This window comes from Ambystoma mexicanum, chromosome 6q (genome assembly GCF_040938575.1).
Source record: "Ambystoma mexicanum isolate Mex_15411 chromosome 6q, UKY_AmexF1_1, whole genome shotgun sequence".
Taxonomy (NCBI): domain Eukaryota; kingdom Metazoa; phylum Chordata; class Amphibia; order Caudata; family Ambystomatidae; genus Ambystoma; species Ambystoma mexicanum.
In genome coordinates this window covers 439,945,255-439,965,212 of record NC_090937.1, presented here as the reverse complement: position 1 = coordinate 439,965,212, position 19,958 = coordinate 439,945,255, and the positions used below count along the sequence as shown (strand labels likewise).

Sequence of the window (19,958 nt, the reverse complement as noted above, 5' to 3'; positions counted from 1 at the left end):
GGAATAACAGGGACTGGTGGGAACGCGTAAAGAAGTGGAAACTCCCAGTCCACTACGAACGCATCTCCTAGAGCTCCTCTCGGGGGACATTCCCTTGAACAGAACAGATCGCACTTCCTGTTGGTGCATGTGGCGAACAGATCCACCTGAGGGGTTCCCCAAAGGGCGAAGATCTCTTGAAGGACTTCCTGAGCTAGCTCCCACTCGTGGGAGACTGTGCTCTGCCTGCTCAGAGCATCCGCCGTCAAGTTCTTCTCTCCAGCAAGGTGGACTGCCGATAGAGAGATTCCTTCTTGGATTGCCCAAAACCAGAGCTGCATCGCCTCTCTGCACAGTGGCAGTGACCCTACGCCTCCTCTTTTGTTGAGGTAGTGCATGGCCACCGTGTTGTCCGTCATTATCAGGACATTTCTCCCCTGTACTGATGGCAGGAAAGCTTTCAGCGCTAGTCTGATCGCTCTCAGCTCTAATAGGTTGATATGTAGTCTGGACTCCGATGGAGACCAACGACCGCTGATGGTCAAGTCGTTTGCATGGGCTCCCCACCCCGTGAGTGAGGCGTCTGTGACTACTGTTATCTCCGGCCATGGTTGCCAAAACAGTTCTCCTTTCAAGATGTTCTCTGGATAGGCCCACCATTGCAGGTCGCGGGCTACCTTGTCCGGAATCCGGAGGAGATCTGTCATTCTCCCTGAGAATTGCGACCACTGACTTCTCAGTGTCCACTGAAGAGATCTCATTCTCAGGCGAGCCTCTGGCACAAGGAAGATGCAGGATGCCATGAGGCCTAGCAACCTCAAAAAGTCGAAGGCTGGGAGGCAAGGCTTTTCCCAGGGAAGTGTCCAGGACCGCTCCAATGAACTGGAGTCTCAGTGATGGTATCATCTGTGACTTCTTTAAATTGAGGGAGAAGCCCAGTCTGTGAAGGAAGTGGCAGACATAATCTAGCTGGGCCTGGGCCTGTTCCGAAGATATGGCCCTGATCAGCCAATCGTCCAGGTAGGGGTAGACGTGGATCCCTTCCCTCCGTAGACTCACCGCCACTACCGACATCAGCTTGGTGAAGACCCTCGGGGCGGAGGTCAGCCCAAATGGCAGAACTCGAAATTGATAATGAGAGTCGCCAATTGCGAACCTCAGGTATTTCCTGTGTTTGAGATGGATTGGCACATGGAAATAAGCATCCTGAAGGTCCAGAGATACCAGCCAATCCTGGAGCTGGAGGGCCTGAAGGATCTGAGAGAGAGTTACCATCTTGAACTTGTCCTTCCTGAGGAACTTGTTCAATTCTCGTAAGTCCAGGATGGATCTCAGTCCTCCGTCCTTCTTTGGTATGAGAAAGTAGGGGGAGTACATGCCCTTGTTCCTGTCCGCTACAGGTACCGGTTCTATGGCACCTTTCTCTAGCAGGTCTATAATTTCCTGCAAGAGGAGCTGATCTGGAACTTTTAGAGAGCTGTTCCCCGGTGGATGACTCTGAGGAATGTGTAGAAAGGGTAGGCAGTAACCTTGGGCATCTGTCTCCAATGCCCAAGCATCTGATGTTATAGCCTGCCATTCCGTCAGATGGTGAGTTAATCTGCCCTCTACAGGTGTATTGTGTGGGAAGGCCTCAGAGTGGTTTGGGGGCGGCTGATGCAGATGCCGAGGGTAAAGAGGCACCTGCTGCTGCTGCGGTCTTAGTACTTTTGACCCGTCCACCTCGGGTGGATCTCCTTTGGCCTCTTTGAGCCGGCTGTCCTCTGCCTTCCACGAATGCGGAATAATAGCGAAAGGACTTTCCTCTCCCAGAGGTTCCTGAGGGGCGAAAAGGAGTTTGGCGGATATCAGCTCCTAAAGATTTTGCTGCTGCTTTAGAAGTCTGTAACTTTTCCAGACCTTTTTCCCGAATAATGAAGAGCCGTCAAAGGGCATATTCAAAAGTCTGGCCTGTACATCACGGGCAAAGCCCGACTTTCGCAACCACGCATGCCTGCGGATTGTTGTACTTGCCACCATGGCCCTGCTGATACTGTCAGCGGAATCGATGCCAGTTTGAAGTGATTCGCACATGGCATCTTTGCCATCTTTAATAATGTTAAGGAAGGCTTCCTTTTCCTCTCCTTCGGGTATGCAGTCAGCCGCTGATGAAGCACACTCCCATAGTGTGTGACTGAACCTGGAGAGCGTACAGGTGGCGTTGATGGACTTCAACGCCATACTACAGGCAGAGAAGACTTTCTTTGCCATAGAGTCGTACCTCTTGTCATCTCTATCCTGTGGGACAGTAGGGTAAGCGGTCCTACTGCTAGATGAAGTTGCCGCTTGAATCACCCGGCTTCTCTGGGGTCGGGTGTTTTGACAGGTATTCAGGGTCAGCAGCCTCTACCCTATACTTGGTTGACAATCTTTTGTTGACAGCAGGGATAACTTCGGGAGTTTCCCAATTAGATGCAATTTTTCTCTGTAAGGCTGCATGGAAGGGGACCACCGGGTCCTCCTGTGGGCCTTTGTCCAATATATCTGTTAGGTCATCCTGTTGGAAAACAGGTGAAGGCGGAGACCAACCCATAAACTCAATTATTCTTGCCATCAGGGTTCTATATGGTGTTTCGGCATGTTCCCCTGGGTCTGGCTTAACAAATTCCACTTCTGGGGAAGTGTCCAGCCCACTTGCCTCATGTAGTGACTCCTGTAGTTCCTTCAGCCTTCTTTCCTCAGAGGTGAAATCCTCTACAGTAGGCAGTGTGGTCCTCTGTAACCCGAATGTTTCCTGGTCAGAATCTTCCCCTTCTTCATAAATTGAAGAAAGTCCAGGGTATTCTGACCTCTGAAATGGAGTAAAACCCATTTCTAAGGCAGAAGGAGCCAAACTCGTCGTTATTGGACGAGAAAACATCGATGTCGTCGACGCCGATGTAACAGGCTTCGAAGGTGCCGAAAACGGCATTGAAAAAACTGGAAGGGGTCTCGAAGAACTCGAGAGGATCGGGATCCTACTCGAGGGCATCGACGACGGTTTCGGCGTCGTGCCGGAGGCCCTTGAAATCACCGTTGGCTGTGGGGTGGCCTTGGTCCTCTCTTTCATCAGCGTCGACGATGGCGTCAAGTCGATCGACCAATGCGTCGAGGAACCCATCGACAACGGCGTCGAATGAATCTTCGACAACGGCGTCGAAGGAATCCTCGACGACGGCGCCGAAAACGGCATTTAAAAATACTGGAAGGGGTCTCGAAGAACTCGAGAGGATAGGGATCCTACTCGAGGGCATCGACAACGGTTTCGGCGTCGTGCCGGAGGCCCTTGAAATCACCGTTGGCTGTGGGGTGGCCTTGGTCCTCTCTTTCATCAGCGTCGACGATGGCGTCAAGTCGATCGACCAATGCGTCGAGGAACCCATCGACAACGGCGTCGAATGAATCTTCGACAACGGCGTCGAAGGAATCCTCGACGACGGCGTCGAAGACGGTGCCTTCTTACCCGATGGCTCATGGCGCTCTCGGGTGGAATGTTTCGCCGGGTGCTGCAACTCGCGGCGTTTTGATTTTTTGGGTTTTTCATCCAGGGTATCACCCTCGGCTGTCTTCGAGGGGGTCGAGGCCGCGTTCTCGAAGACGCTCAACATTTTCTTTCTGAATTCCTCCCACTCAGCTTGAGAACTGTGTTTGGTGGGACAGGAGACTCTTTCTGGGGACACAGAAGACGACGAGGAATGGGACCTTCAACGTCTCTTTTTTGAGTGTCTTGATCTCGACGAATGGTGGGAGCTGCTTCGAGATCTAGAATGGGAATGTTTTTGACGGCGAGGAGATGAATGCCTCGACTCAGCTGACGAAACTTTCGAGGAGGTTTTGGCTGACTTACCTCTCTCGAGCTTCCCCTTGCGCTCCTTCAAGGCTTTCGCCGTCATGGACATGCAGTCCTCACACTCCGAACAATGGTGCTCGGATCCCAAGCACCATAGGCAGATCCTGTGTGGATCCGTTATCGACATTTTTTTACCGCAGTCTCGACATTTCTTGAAGCCGGATCGCGGCGTCGTCGGTTCTGATGAAGAAGCCATCGAGAACTATAAGGAATATTCGAGTAGAAATAGATAACTATCCTGACTGAACTGAGCAACGACGGTCCGAGGCCCCACGAAGCGCGGAAAAACGGAACTGAGCAACGGACGCAGCGCGTGGCTATTTATGGGCATGGTGACGTCGGCACCGATATGGTGGCCGTCGAGGGACATCGACTCGGCGGACGTCGATGCGCAGCGCCCTCTACAGAAAAAATTTCCGAGGCCAGCAAGCTGGAAACGTATTATCAAAGATAAGGAATACGTCGGAGGACACAATCCCTTTGAAATATAGATAAGGCAAAGGGAACCATCATTACGGTTACATAATAAGCAACAATAGTTTCTTAAAGTTTCTAGCAGTTCTGTGAAGTATTCTTCAGGAAATAGATGAAACTTTTAAAAAGATAAGTAAAAAAGTCTCCCTAGTTTTTCACAAAGGGAGGAAAATTCAGTTCCAGAGAAAGCAAGGGGACAACGGCAGGCAAGAAAGGTTGTGCTAAGTGAAAAGTCCTAACAGTGACAGTACCAATGTTCCACTTAGAGCTAAAGGATGACAGAGCCCTGGATCTGAAGAGGGGGGACCCAACGATGAGGATCCAGATGAAGAATCCCACCAGCAATGCCAGAGGGATGGAAGATGGATTCCAGAATTGAAGAGCAGATACAGCGGTGGTTCAAGAGACATGGTTCCCAAGAGATGCCTAGAGACAGCAATGGTGCACGTATGCAAGTGGAATCAGTTGACCTCGGGGATGGTAGCTTACTCAAGACTCCCTGTCAACTTAGCTGAGGTTTCTGAGCTTTAAGTGTGTGAAGCAGGAGCCATGTTTTCGGTTCCATGGTTTTTGCTCATGGGAGATGCCGAGTTTCTACGGTGTACAGAAGTGGAGATACAGCCATGGGGGTTGGTGACAAAAAGACCTCACAGTAATAAGAATCATTCACAATGTATCCCCCGGACAACACTAGAGAGGAGCCAGCTACCTCTGAAGGTTCAGTAAGGCAACAAAACTTCACAGGTCCCTGAAGCCCCCTAGATAGGGCAGGTTTGGAACTTGGGAGCTTATTAGATGTCATCAAATTTCAGGTCCAGCAGTCGCAGAGGAGAACCAGGTTGTCTGCAGCAAAAGGGGATCCTGGTTATGGCTTAGGTAATGAAAGCATGGATAGGAGCTTCAGGGAGAAGGGTCTTTGGGCATGTGGGATGACCCAGCTGTCTCGAGTGAATCAAAGGGAAGGAGAGCTACGTCTTTTCCCTTCTTGGTCGCTGGAGAGGCAGAGCTTGTGCAGATCTTCAGTCCCCTTCCTCAAGCAGCAGACCTACTAGGTATGTAGGTGTGTGCTCTAGCAAGAAAACGGGGTGAGTGGGCAAGAGATCTTTTATCCACACAAAGGAGGCTGGGCGTGTCCCCAGTCTCCTATCACACAACAATCTACATTCAAAGATTGAGCAACTAGCCAATGGCTGGTCGCTAACTCAGGCATCCCCAAGGCACTCAGGAAGTGCTTTTTAAATTGTGTTGGCAGATAATAGCATGAACCTTATGAGCTGCCACCATGTACTTTATGAACTGACACAAGCAAGTGCATTAGATGGAGACAGGGGTATTTGGACTTCAGGTAGCGATGCCCATGCGAGAAGAGAGGGATGTGACTGTGCTAGGCAGAGAAGTAAAAAGAGTAGTTAGTTCTTGCGCTACAAGTTCTGTAAGGAAGGGCAACAGGAGTGAGGTAATGAAATATTTTTTGTTAGCAAGTCCCTCAGAAAGATAAAAAATGGTCAGACAGGAATACTCTGTTGGTGTATCTTCGTACACTACAATAAATTATAAACTAGCTCTGCTACCTCTGCCTGAAATTGCAGTCTGTTTGTCTTGACAATGCAAATGAAGCCAAATACACAATCTAAGAGAACAAAGACAGCTTCCGTTTTGTGTAATCGAATGGGTTTGCATCACGTCTAATGGATACGTTGGGAGGGCGGTTGTGTCATGATCTCTGCTTCCAAAAGATCAGGACTTGCCCGACTCCCTTGGAAGCAGACCCATAACCCCGGTTCCGAGTGCCAGCCAGTCCCAATTGGGACCTTTTGGACCCTGTCCTGGCGCCAGTGGCACCAGGCTCATAAAGATGCCCAGTCCCAGCGCTGGAAGCGCCGGGCTCATAATGCTTGGGTGGACTTACCTGCAGCAGACCATGCTGCTTACTTACCTGCCAGTTGAGCCCCTGACCCTCTTCTGTTTGGGACTACTTTTCCTGTTGGGTGGGGCAGGAGCCACTCCCTAGGTTCAGAACACTGGAACTCTTCTGGAAAGCAGGAACTCTTTTCTCACCTAGGCGTGGCTGTGGAAGGAGACACCTAAGCACTACAGGAGGCTATTTAAACCACACCCGATGGATGAATCTTGCTTTGCGTTATTCTGCATTCTCTGCAGCAGAACGCTCATCGTGTCTTCTGCTTCTGATCCTGGGCCTAAGGGAACAAAGGCTTACCATCCTGGAATCCAGTCTTCAGCAGCACCTGTAAAGACAAAGAAAGAACAGGTTAGAACTACGGTCTTCAGTGGCAGCGCATCTCTTACCTGGTCCATCGGCTGTCACCAACGCCTCGCGCTGCATTCCGGCATCTGAAAGACAAAGGCTTACCTACTCTTCGCATGCTCCGGAGGTCTTCGCACTGCATTCCGGCATCTGAAAGACAAAAGCTTACCAGCTCTTCGCACGCTCCGGAGGCCTTCGGCGCTGCATCCCGCATCTGAAAGACAAAAGAAGGTGCGTTTAAAGACATTGGGCAACTTTATTACTCACGTGCCATTACTCCTTCCCACGCCGAATCCAGTGGGTATTCCAGCACCCTTCAGCTTCTCTAAAGCTCCGAACTTGTACCTGCAAGATAAAAGGGACAGTTAGTGCGCATCGTGAAGCAGGCTACAAGCGCTTACTTACGTGCTTCCAGGCGCTTCTATTCCTCACGCGGGTTCGATCCTCAACTCTCATCAGCTCGCCATCCGCCATCGCCGGAACCCTGCAAAACAAGAGATATCATTACAAAAGACTTTTAAGACATTTGAAGTGCCCAGAACTTACCGTTCGTGCAGTTAACGACGGACAGCAGTCCTCTGAGGTCAAGAGGCCTGCACCCTTATCCAGTGAAGAAACTGGTTACGGCACCCTGCCCCGAGGCAGATGGAGAGCTCGGCGTTCACTTACCTAAGGTGAGGGCGTTAACCTTTGGGGTTCTACAGGAGAAGAGAAAGGGAAGAGGAGAGAGGCACCCAATAACCTCAGTTCATTAATCCCATATTTTCTATCTGCAGACATCTTGCTCTTCGAGTCAGACATACAGTGCACAGAGGTCCAGCCCAAAGAGCCAACCGTGTGTTACACATCACCTTTGAAGATACGGCATTCACCCAGTCAAGACCGGCGCCTCTGCGGGAATCAGGTGAGCGTTACAGAACGCAAAGCCTACCGCAAAACTCCCACCCAGGCGCTATGGAAACCTCGGATACCGACCAGCTAGCCCAGTTACTTGGGGAACTAAGAGCAGAAGTGCATGCAGCCCGTCAGGAAACGAATGCTCTAAGAAGGGAACTGATTATTTCCAAGGAGCGAACAGACGATCTCGCTAGACAATTGCTACAGTCACAAGCCGGACAAACTCCGTTACCCGCATCAGGGGCAAATCTTCCTTCAACATCCTCTACGAACCCAGTGCAGATCAACCTACCTGGGAATGTACCTCTGGCTCCGCCCGAACGATTTTCTGGTGACCCAAAGAGGTTTGCAGTATTTATTAATCAGTGCCGGTTGCACTTCTTATGCCGGCCAGCAGCCTTTCCAACTGATCAAGCTAAGGTAGCTTTCGTGCTTTCGTACCTTAGTGGCAATGCGGCAGACTGGTCGATCCCTCTAGTTAATCAGGATGATCCGGTTCTCCATGATTTTCAAGCGTTTCAGCTCAGTATGGAAAAACTGTTTGCAAGACATTCACTGGGGCAGGCCTTGGACAATGAGCTCCTTTCATTGCGACAGGGTAATCACGACCTTTTGGCTTATATTGCGTCTTTCAACAGACTGATAGTGGAAACTCGATGGCCTGAGGACAAAAGGATTACGCTGTTTTATAGAGGTCTACGTGGAGAGCTCAAAGATGTGTTAGCCCAAGTAGTGAATCCCCCGCAAGACTGTTCGGACTATATTGACTTAGTCGTTCAAATTGACCACAGACTGCAGAACAGGAAGGCCGATCGTTCCAAGTTTGATGCTCGAGTATTTTCCAAACCACCAACTCCTACCAAAGGAGTAGACTCCGGGGAACCCATGCAAATAGGGGGCCTGAAAGGACCACTAACACAAAAGGAGCGGGAAAGGAGAAAACAGCTGCAATTATGCCTCTATTGCGGAAACTCGGGGCACTTTCTTCGAGACTGTCCGGTGAAACCAGCCAAGAAGGCAGTAGGAGCTGCAGTTACCAGGGTCACAAACTCTGAGCAGGGAAACGACCTCGCCCGACAAGAATAGAGGTCCTCTTGCCGAGCGTTAAAACCAGTTCCGTGACCTCGCATTTCGTGATAGCTATGGTCCTCATTAGCCCTGAACATCCGGATCGATTACATGCGATTGAAGCTTACGTCGACAGCGGTGCCATCGGCAATTATGTGGATCATGAAATGGTTTTGAGGATGAATCTGACTCTTTGTCCAAAGGCTGTAAAAGACGTCATTACTACGGTGGATGGTACGGAGATAGCCTCCGGACCAGTAACGCATACCACCCAAGAAGTGACGCTAGTAAGTCAAGATGGACACCATGAGAAGATCATGTTCGATGTGATCAAGGCCCCTCAGTTCCAGATTATTCTAGGAATTCCTTGGTTAGAGAAGCACAATCCTCAGATCGATTGGCGAGCAAGAACGGTTCAGTTTCCAGAATGTGTCTCTACTTGTCACCCTCGACCTGGTGTTGCACTGGCAGCAATTTCCTCGGAGGCTCCCCAGTTACCTCCTGAATACCTAGAATTCCAAGATGTTTTCCGGAAGGATCAGGCTAACTCTCTACCTCCTCATAGGTCTTATGACTGCCAGATAGACCTGATACCTGGATCTACTCCTCCTTGTAGTAGAATTTATGCCCTCACCGAGCCTGAGAATCTTCACCTCCGACAATACCTGGATCAATACCTAGCGAATGGGTTTATTCGTCCTTCCAAGTCCCCTGCTTCCTCAGCTTTGTTCTTCGTTCCAAAAAAAGAAGGGGACCTTAGAACTTGTATAGATTATCGCGCCCTGAACCAGATCACCGTTAAGAATAGATATCCGTTACCTTTGATCCCTGAACTCCTGGACCAAGTCAGAAAAGCATGCATATATACAAAGCTGGATCTTAGAGGAGCCTACCACTTGGTACGAGTAAAAGAGGGCGATGAATGGAAGACGGCCTTCCGCACCAAGTATGGGCTATTTGAATATCAGGTCATGCCCTTCGGACTTTGCAATGCCCCGGCCGCCTTTCAATATTTTATGAACGATGTCCTCAGAGAGCTCATAGATGTGTGTGTTGTTGTTTACATTGACGACATCCTCGTTTATTCTTCATCGGAAACTGAACATCGGAAACACGTGAAAATGGTCCTCGAGAGATTGCGGCAACACAAACTTTTCGCTAAGTTGGAAAAATGTGTTTTCAACGTGACTGAAGTTGAATTCTTGGGATTCATATTATCACCTAGCGGAGTGCGTATGGATTCAAAGAAGGTCGATGCAATTCTGAAATGGCCATCGCCATCCTCCGTAAAAGGTGTTCAAAGCATGTTAGGCTTCGCTAACTTTTACCGCAGGTTTATCCCCGAATTCTCTCGAATAGTCCAGCCCATCACCGCCTTGTTAAAGAAAAACAAACGTTTTGAATGGTCTACCGAGGCGGAACAAGCTTTCCAGAATTTGAAGACTAGATTTATCTCTGCACCGATCTTAAAACATCCTCGCCCAGAACTCCCCTACATCGTTGAAACTGATGCTTCGAGCCTTGCCATGGGGGCAGTTCTATCACAAAAGGACCCAGTAACCAATCAGTTGCATCCCATGGCATTTTGGTCCTGCAAATTCTCGCCTCCTGAAATCAATTACACTATTACTGATAAGGAACTTCTAGCTATCAAGTCCGCCTTTAAGGCTTGGCGGCATTATCTTCTGGGGGCCCGACACACCGTTATTGTGATTACAGATCACCGAAACCTGCAATATTTGAAAACTGCAAAAGCGCAATCCTCTAGGCAACTCCGTTGGGCACTATTCTTTGCCGAGTTTGACTTCATAATTACCTATCGACCTGGTACAAAAAACGGTAAAGCTGATGCCCTTTCTCGGATGGGAGTGGAAGAACATTTGATCAATCCTAAACCTGTACCTATCATTCCCGAACAAAGAATTCTAGGTGTAATCGCCACACAATCCATAGAGGAAGTTAAGAATAAAGCCAGGCTACTGGTAACTCCAGCAGACATACAGAATTGGCATCTGCAGGGAAAGGACTTTACGGTGAAGGACAACCTATTATATTTCCAAGAACGGTTATACCTGCCCAGCACAGATTTACAGAAAAAGGTAATCTCTTGTTATCACGATTCTTTAATGGAAGGACATCCCGGTATGACCAAGACCTCGGAAAAGATCAAGCGCTACTTCTGGTGGCCGTCTTGGAAAAAAGATATCAGAGACTTTATAATGTCCTGTGGAGTATGCGCCCAAAACAAGAGTCAAAAGGAAAAACCAGCCGGCCTCTTACGCCCTATTGACATCCCACCTCGCCCTTGGCATACGCTTTCTATGGACTTCATCACCGATCTACCTCCATGCTCCGGATACAATACGATCCTAGTAATCGTGGACCTATTCTCCAAGATGGCGCATTTCATTCCACTCAAAGGCTTACCAACAGCAGCAACTCTGGCCCGAGAATTTCTCGAAAACATCGTCCGACTGCACGGTTTTCCTCCAGTTCTCATTTCGGATCGAGGTAGTCAATTTATTTCTCATTTTTGGCGAAGTTGCTGTCGGTCGGCTCAAATTGATGTGAGACTTTCGACCAGCCACCACCCTCAAACCGACGGACAAACCGAGAGGACCAATCAAACTCTGGAACAGTATTTGCGCTGCATGCTACAACAAACTGAAAAAACTTGGAAAGATATCCTTTGGATAGCCGAATATGCCTACAATAACTCTGTCCACTCGGGAACTGGGAAGACCCCGTTTTTTCTTTTATACGGTAGTCACCCTCGAACCTCGGAGTTGGATCCACTCCAAGATCTTGGAACACCAGCAGTAGACCACCTGCATTCTACAATCACCCAAGCCTTTAAGGAAGCCGTTTCTCACCTTCAAAGGGCTAAAGAACAATACAAGAAAGGAGCAGACCAACATCGGAAGGAAGCCCCCCAATATCAAGTAGGAGATCAAGTCTGGTTATCCACCAAATATCTACCTCTAAAAGGACCACGCACATTCAACCCAAGATACCTTGGTCCCTATTCCATCACTACCATAGTAAATCCAGTAGCGGTCAAGTTGGACTTGCCCCCTCACATGAAGATACATCCGGTCTTCCACGTCTCTCTATTAAAACCCGTGCAACCTCAAACCCGACTAACTAAATCTCCAAAACCTATTCCAGTTGATGGAGAACTCGAGTTTGAAGTCAAAAGCATCCTGGATTCCAAGATCTCCAAATCTAAACTATTTTACCTGATTGACTGGAAAGGCTACGGTCCCCAAGAAAGATCCTGGGAACCTGCAGAATATGTCCACGCCCCTCGTCTAATCAAAAGATTTCAACGAACATTTCCTAACAAGCCCAAACCCCCGGGGAAGCCCGGTTTGGGAGGGGCCTTGAGGGGGGGTGCTGTCATGATCTCTGCTTCCAAAAGATCAGGACTTGCCCGACTCCCTTGGAAGCAGACCCATAACCCCGGTTCCGAGTGCCAGCCAGTCCCAATTGGGACCTTTTGGACCCTGTCCTGGCGCCAGTGGCACCAGGCTCATAAAGATGCCCAGTCCCAGCGCTGGAAGCGCCGGGCTCATAATGCTTGGGTGGACTTACCTGCAGCAGACCATGCTGCTTACTTACCTGCCAGTTGAGCCCCTGACCCTCTTCTGTTTGGGACTACTTTTCCTGTTGGGTGGGGCAGGAGCCACTCCCTAGGTTCAGAACACTGGAACTCTTCTGGAAAGCAGGAACTCTTTTCTCACCTAGGCGTGGCTGTGGAAGGAGATACCTAAGCACTACAGGGGGCTATTTAAACCACACCCGATGGATGAATCTTGCTTTGCGTTATTCTGCATTCTCTGCAGCAGAACGCTCATCGTGTCTTCTGCTTCTGATCCTGGGCCTAAGGGAACAAAGGCTTACCATCCTGGAATCCAGTCTTCAGCAGCACCTGTAAAGACAAAGAAAGAACAGGTTAGCACTATGGTCTTCAGTGGCAGCGCATCTCTTACCTGGTCCATCGGCTGTCACCAACGCCTCGCGCTGCATTCCGGCATCTGAAAGACAAAGGCTTACCTACTCTTCGCATGCTCCGGAGGTCTTCGCACTGCATTCCGGCATCTGAAAGACAAAAGCTTACCAGCTCTGCGCACGCTCCGGAGGCCTTCGGCGCTGCATCCCGCATCTGAAAGACAAAAGAAGGTGCGTTTAAAGTCATTGGGCAACTTTATTATTTACGTGCCATTACTCCTTCCCACGCCGAATCCAGTGGGTATTCCAGCACCCTTCAGCTTCTCTAAAGCTCCGAACTTGTACCTGCAAGATAAAAGGGACAGTTAGTGCGCATCGTGAAGCAGGCTACAAGCGCTTACTTACGTGCTTCCAGGCGCTTCTATTCCTCACGCGGGTTCGATCGTCAACTCTCATCAGCTCGCCATCCGCCATCGCCGGAACCTGCAAAACAAGAGATATCATTACAAAAGACTTTTAAGACATTTGAAGTGCCCAGAACTTACCGTTCGTGCAGTTAACGACGGACAGAAGTCCTCTGAGGTCAAGAGGCCTGCACCCTTATCCAGTGAAGAAACTGGTTACGGCACCCTGCCCCGAGGCAGATGGAGAGCTCGGCGTTCACTTACCTAAGGTGAGGGCGTTAACCTTTGGGGTTCTACAGGAGAAGAGAAAGGGAAGAGGAGAGAGGCACCCAATAACCCCAGTTCATTAATCCCATATTTTCTATCTGCAGACATCTTACTCTTCGAGTCAGACATACAGTGCACAGAGGTCCAGCCCAAAGAGCCAACCGTGTGTTACACATCACCTTTGAAGATACGGCATTCACCCAGTCAAGACCGGCGCCTCTGCGGGAATCAGGTGAGCGTTACAGGGTGTTATGTTCTCTTGTTTTGTGTTGTCTGTTATGTTTGGGAATGTCAGGCCACCGCTCATGGCTACGTTTTTAAATGTGTTGCGGTTAATATGCATTTCGAGGTTATTGTTTTCTTTGATTCAGGTTTATGTTGTTACCTGAATGATAGCCTGTTGGCCTAGTAACATTTGTTTTGTACTTGATATGTTTCTTTCTTGTTGAAAATAAGAAATACAGTTTGGAAAAAAATAAAAAATAAATTAAAAGACAGCTTCCGTTTTAGGTGCCTGGAGGAGTGAGATCAAAGTGGACCTCAGCTAAACAAAATGGTTCGACATGGTGGAGGTCATTTTGCACTAAGGAAAGCTGCCACCAGCCTTAGCAACATGACTAACTGGTACTTACAAATCTGGTGTGAAGCTTTCATCAGTGTGGATAACAGAGTCCTGAAGCTTCTCATCATCTGAGGTAGCTCTCCAAAGCGCAGTCAGCTCTGACCTCATATACCGGCGGCGGTTATACGTGTGCTCATGGCAAGGCGGCATCTGGTTCACAGTGTTGACATCCACGTCGATATGAGTGGCCGGGTAGGGAGCATATATAACTTGTCGAAAATGCAGCATAAAACTGCGATTTGCATCCTGTAGCAAAATAAGAAAAATAGTTTGTGCAACATATCTGATGATAAATCATTCAACCTAGCAGTTTGATGTTGAATTCAAAATGCATGGAAAAGGGCACTCCACAAAAGTTATTTACAGCCTTAAAGTTATAGTCACCTTTTTCACTACACTAACCCTTTGCCTAGAACATGCAGATAATTATATTTTGATTTCCAATCTCTGTCCATGCAGGAAGTGTGCAAGTGCCAACAGCAAGAAATAATTTATATTTTGACAAAGAACTTGTTCTAGTATGGTTCATTTCACTTTTTTAGTTAAACAGATTCAACAGAGAAGAAATGCACTCCCCAAATCAACCCCTCCAACACTTCCCCAACAAGTCCCCCTAGACCCACGTACTTGTTTTTGTGTGTATAGCGCTCTAGCTTTTACATGGCTTTTTTTAAGTGCTCTGGTAAAAGTAGGGTCTGTTGCTATTATTCAGATCTACAAGTAGCAGTATCCTGCATGCAGCAGTTAACAAGTGGTTTTAAACCCTCTGCTGAATATCAATAGTAGGAGTAGCCTGCAAGCAGCAGTGAACAGGTAGTTTTGAATGATCTGCTGAAAACCAGGAAGTCTTTTTCAAGTCTAAGGTTAATGGGTATGGAGCTCCAAGGAATGTGGCCTTGTGGATGGAGAAACGTCTTGTCGAACAACTTGTAGTTAAGCTAGTTAAGTGGCAAAGTGGCTTAGGCAGGCCAATTTTAATTTAAAGTCGTTAAGTTGCCAAAGTGAAATATAGATGCTGTAGAAGCTGAAAGGATTGCCACTCCTAATGGGGCACTGGTTACAATAAGCGAGAAAAGCATTGGTTAAAGGAGGTCATGGTTGCAGGGCAAACAACAAAAGCCAAAACATGTCCAGGTTATGGTTCCTAGAGTAACCATAACTCATATGGTTCCTAGAGTAACCATAACTCAGCCACCCCCCTGCACTGCCCATGACAAACTGACATGCAGGTAGCCACAGTTCCTACGGGACACGATGAACAAAAAGACATAAGAAAAAAATAGTAGTTCCCCACACTTGTTACACTTGCTATGAATTTATTTGAGGCCCAACAGGAAAAAAACCTGAGTGGACAGATTATTTTCAAGAGCTGATGTTCCATTTCAATGAGCACAGAGAGGTCATTAGCAGTTTTTAGTCATGACGCTCGAAGACCTAGGGATGAATTAGGGACCATAACTGTCAAATGTTCGGGTTGTTATTGTTTCGTGGTGAAGCAAAAACATTCCATTACTGAATGTTTACTGAATATATAGAAAGTTATATATGCAAATATTTTTTCTAAAAAGTAACGGTATTGGTGCAGACTGGATGACTATAAATGCATGCAGCTCGTCTTTATGCACTTATCTTGCCGTCTGCGTGATTTGATGGCCTACATGTACACCCTATAACTATAATAAGGCTTTTCTTCAAAATGATTTTTAAAAAAGGTTTACATTTTGAGTTGTCCCTTAATTTCTGGACTTGGACAACCCCAGACAGTCAGAGTGATTGGGGCGTGGACCACCCACAAAGGTAGCTGACACGGTTGGATGAGGGGACCAAAAACTCAATTTATATGTCCATTTACTTATTGTTGTTTTGTAAGGTGACAGCTACAACACAGTCAATTTGTACTACCCGAAGTGGCAAGATGGGGAAAGGGAGGGTCTATATCTTAAAAGTCGTGGAGCATTCAGGGACATTAAGTCTGAGGGAAGGGTAAAAAGGGCAACATGCGCAAGGGTAGGTAAAGAGAAGTGCATTGTAGCAAGTCTCCAACAAATCTTTGAGAACAGAAAAGCGCCAGACACATAGGTGTGCCAATACGAGCAGAAGTTCCAGAAGTCTGCTCGCTCAACAAAAGTGTCCGACATTAAAAGGATGCAGGAGATAACATGGTTCTACTATAAGAACATATGCTGGCAAGAGATCAAGGTCTTTATATCGCCAGTGTTTCAAAGGCCACCAGGCATTGAAGGACTGACGCAACTGAAGAGTTCAGCAAAAGCATACTGGCTAGTTTTTCAGATGTGCTCCCCAAACAGTACAACAGGACCACCAGTAATGCATGCAATCTTCATAAACCCAATAAATTCCAAGACACACATCTTAGTTGTTAGAGAGGTGTTTATACCGGCCCTTGGGGAGGGCTGTACACCCACCTAGCATATTTGCAGAAAAACACATCCAACCAAAAGGGACACCAAACCTTTTAAAGATAAGTAGAGATGCAGTGCAGTCAGGTTTTACTTCAGGTAGGGAAGGAGGGCTGCTAGGGATCATCAATTAGTCTACACAGTTAACCAAAGAAAACATCCAACGCTAGTATACTGCGAAATGTATACTTCATTAAAGTAACAGAAAGTATCTATCAGGGTAATAATAAGTGCTTCAGGCACACATAACACAAGGTAAAAAAGGTGTATGTATAAAGAACACTAATGATCAACGAAGACCCATTCCAGCCCCACACTAACATCTAATCCTAATACCCAGTGACAGGAACTGCAGTATATTCTACGGTAGGGGAGGTGAGACTAGTGAACAACAAAGTAGAGCCTTGCATCCAAGTCATTAACTGGACCCCAGTTGCCACACTAACAATGATTGTAGTATCCCTAAACCCCTAGCACACAGAACCATGCATGATACAAATGTGCACTATACATCAAATAAAAAGGGTTTACACTTTAAAACAACCAAACCAAAAGAGACAAGATACGCGTAGGCTTACAGTACTAGACATAAGGACTCTTTGCACTCCTAGAAAAGTCAGAGGTACAAAAGCAATAGGAAGACATTTCAATACCAGCAGTGTAAGGTGGGACTTCACTCAATGAGGTTAAAATCAGGGGCACTACACAAAGTCAGAATAAAACAAATAGTGCTACACACGAGGATTCATCACATTCTTAGGGCAGACAATGATATGTTAGTAATCACAAGAGAAAGACTACGAAAAGGTATTTCTTAATACAAGATTTCGATTTAGGGCTTTAGAAATACAGCGAGAATCAGGAGCACCAGCTAAAAATCTAGTCTAAATTGATCTAAACACCAGGGTCCTAGAGGGAATTCAAGAAAAAAGAAAATCACTGTTCTGGTAAATAGCTGGTAAAGTAACTTCCAAAAGAGTTTTATGGTACGTGTTTAAGTTACCCAAGGAATATCAGATAAATCCAGTAGGCAGTTCAGCAGTTGTGGTAAAAAAGCCAGCAAAGGTCTTTCCACGGGTGCAAAAAATGGTGGTAAACACCACCATGGGAGGCCAGAGAAGGCACTCCTGAAGAGATCCAGGGCCAGATGAGAGACCCAGCAGCTCCAGGACAAGATGCACTTTCAACCCCCAATGCAAGTCAATTGGGAATACCTGCAAAAAAGTTATGCCACGAGGACCTGCGAGCGAAAGTATCAGGAATAATCTACCAAGCAACAGCCCACAGGTAAGTACTCAATGGGCCTCATTACACGGATGGCGGAGAACCATGGCGTAATTAGCGCCATGGTTCATGCCGGTAAAATACCGGCACCGCCTTGGTGGAAAGGGGAATTACCGCCCTATTACAAGGTTGGCGGGGCGGTAATTCCCCCTTCCACCATTGCCCTTCCCCATTCCCATTTTTGCCTCATAGGGCTCTATGGGAATGGGGAAGGCGCTAATTACACTACCGCAAATTGCGGTACCGTAATTAGCTCCCTGGGTCCCTTTGCGGGTTGGCTTTTAACGCCTGCAAAAAGCAGGCGTTAAATCCCCCAACCCGCAAAGGGACCTCGTAGTAAGGCGGTAAGGATTTACCGGTACCAGTATTTTACCGGTACCGGTAAATCCTTACCGCCATCCGTGTAATGAGGCCCAATGTCTTTGTTTCCAGAAATACAGTTCCAGTAAGAGACAACTCTGCTTTTACAGGGCAATTTGAAGTATTCGGTCACCCAGGGCCTTGAACGCGGAGGCACTGATGACTTGTGTTGACCAAAAGAAGAGCAAAGGTCCTTCCATGAGAGTGGGGCCCACCATTTAGCAGTAAATGCAGCAATAGAGGCGACTATAGCAGAACGGAAGAATCCCTGCAGCCTGGTGTGAAAAATGAAAGCAGCATCACATTAGAAACGCTCCCAGCATGGATACGACGGAGTTGACCCAGAACAGCTCAGAGGAGTAGATTAAGTGGGTTGTTGGGGTCCCAACACCATTCAAGGCGACAACAGCTTTTAGCACCTTCCTTGCCAGTAAGCAGCAGTAAAACGTCCAGGTCAAAAGTCCCAGGATGGAACGCCTGGCTCAAGCAGACGAGCAGGACTAGATGCAGGACGGAACAGCCCCCTAAAGGACATCCAGAAGCCAAACACCAGGATCAGAGCTTAGCCCAGGGCACATTAGGTTCATAATATACATCATCAAATAACTTAACCAGGAGATATAGGTAAGTAATGCAGATGCAGTAAAATGATGGGAACCAGCCACAAGTACAACATCCCTTTCTTTAGAAGTCCATCCAGAAGATTTATGGGGCCTAGTGCCCAAAAGACACAAGTCCCAATGCATGTTTCTCATGGGCATGAGTTCTCTAAAAGCATGCAATGGACTTGTGGTGGTGATTTTCAAACTATTTAAACTTTCATCTACAAATTACCAGACGGCAGGTAGGTTTCTTCTCTCTCTTCCAGACCCAAGGCTACCCCAGGGGCAAGATACTTGACCCAGGTTCGACGACCAAAGGTACGTAAGAGGGAGATAGGAGACAAAGGGATTTGCTCCCAATGTTATCCTATGAAGGACAGGGAGGGGGAGGGGATGCAGGCACAGATATGCTTACTTACCCTTCTGACTCTGATTTTCCCAGGGATCACTATGGGTCGACTGATGGTCGCTGAGAGTATGGTCTTCCGTCCTTTGTTCCAGTGAAAGGTACCCAGGGGTTGTAGGCTTCTGGATTATTTCGGTGGGTGCAACTGCAAAATGCAATCCCTGTCAATGAAGAAATTCAGATTCCAGCAATGCAGAACTCTTCAGTACACTTCACAGGATGGAAGCAATGATCATGATTTACAGCCGATAATAGGCGTCCTTGCAGTCACGTTACAGAAGGCGCTCTAGGACAGGTTCCCTTGAAGATTTTAAGCTGTAATATAGGTAGAAGGTGACTTGTTGCAGAAGCTGGGCTTGAACGCGGAACAACAATGGTTCTAGTGAGGTCGCCGATGAGTGAGCTGGTCAGCCCACCGGGCATCCAGAGACTCTTCTGAAGGCTTCAGGGGCTGGATTCTCGAGAAGCCATTGAGGGTCTTGAGGGATCAGGCAGATGAGTCAGTCACTGGAGGGGTTGCTGGTCAACTGCAGAGGTAGTCCTCGGGATGCTCTTCTTCAAAGGATACTTGGCTCCAACGCAGATCTGAAGAATGGCTGCAGGAGTCCTCCTCTTATTGGAAATTTGAGCTGGAAGCAAGTCCAAGCCCACCAATGGATAAGAATCTCAACCATTCAAACAGCCAGTAGGTGTCCAATCAGGGACAACTACTGGGCTCCCATCAACCCCAGCAGCAGACATTCTGGCACCAGTGGTATGGACTTGTTAGACAGACAAACACACACACACACACACACACTCTGGCGAAAGCAGCAGCTTTCCTGGGCAAGTGCATGACCGTATAAGGACTTTCCTGATCTGAAAAGGTACAAACAAGTACAAACTACAATATGGCCAAAGAACAAGCAAAATTCTTATGGCACAGCCATTTTAGGACACTAGCCATGTTTAGTAGTCATACGTGGTAAACATGATTGTGCACACCAGAAATAATGCAGAAACGGTAAACATGCAACTGCTGCCACAAGCTTGTCTTTAGGCACATATGAAGCTAACTAAAAAGTTAGGGTGATACAAAAGTATCCAAATT

The 19,958-nt window shown here is 47.6% G+C and overlaps 1 protein-coding gene across 1 annotated transcript in view; it reads right to left on the bottom strand.

Annotated features, from left to right (window-relative positions):
• Positions 1-19,958, bottom strand: part of C9orf72 (C9orf72-SMCR8 complex subunit) — a 467,428-nt gene that overhangs the window by 29,597 nt on the left and 417,873 nt on the right. The window contains exon 7 of the mRNA XM_069630918.1: positions 13,807-14,042. Within this exon, the coding sequence (XP_069487019.1) occupies positions 13,807-14,042 (236 nt within the window). The remainder of the gene's footprint in view (positions 1-13,806; positions 14,043-19,958) is intronic.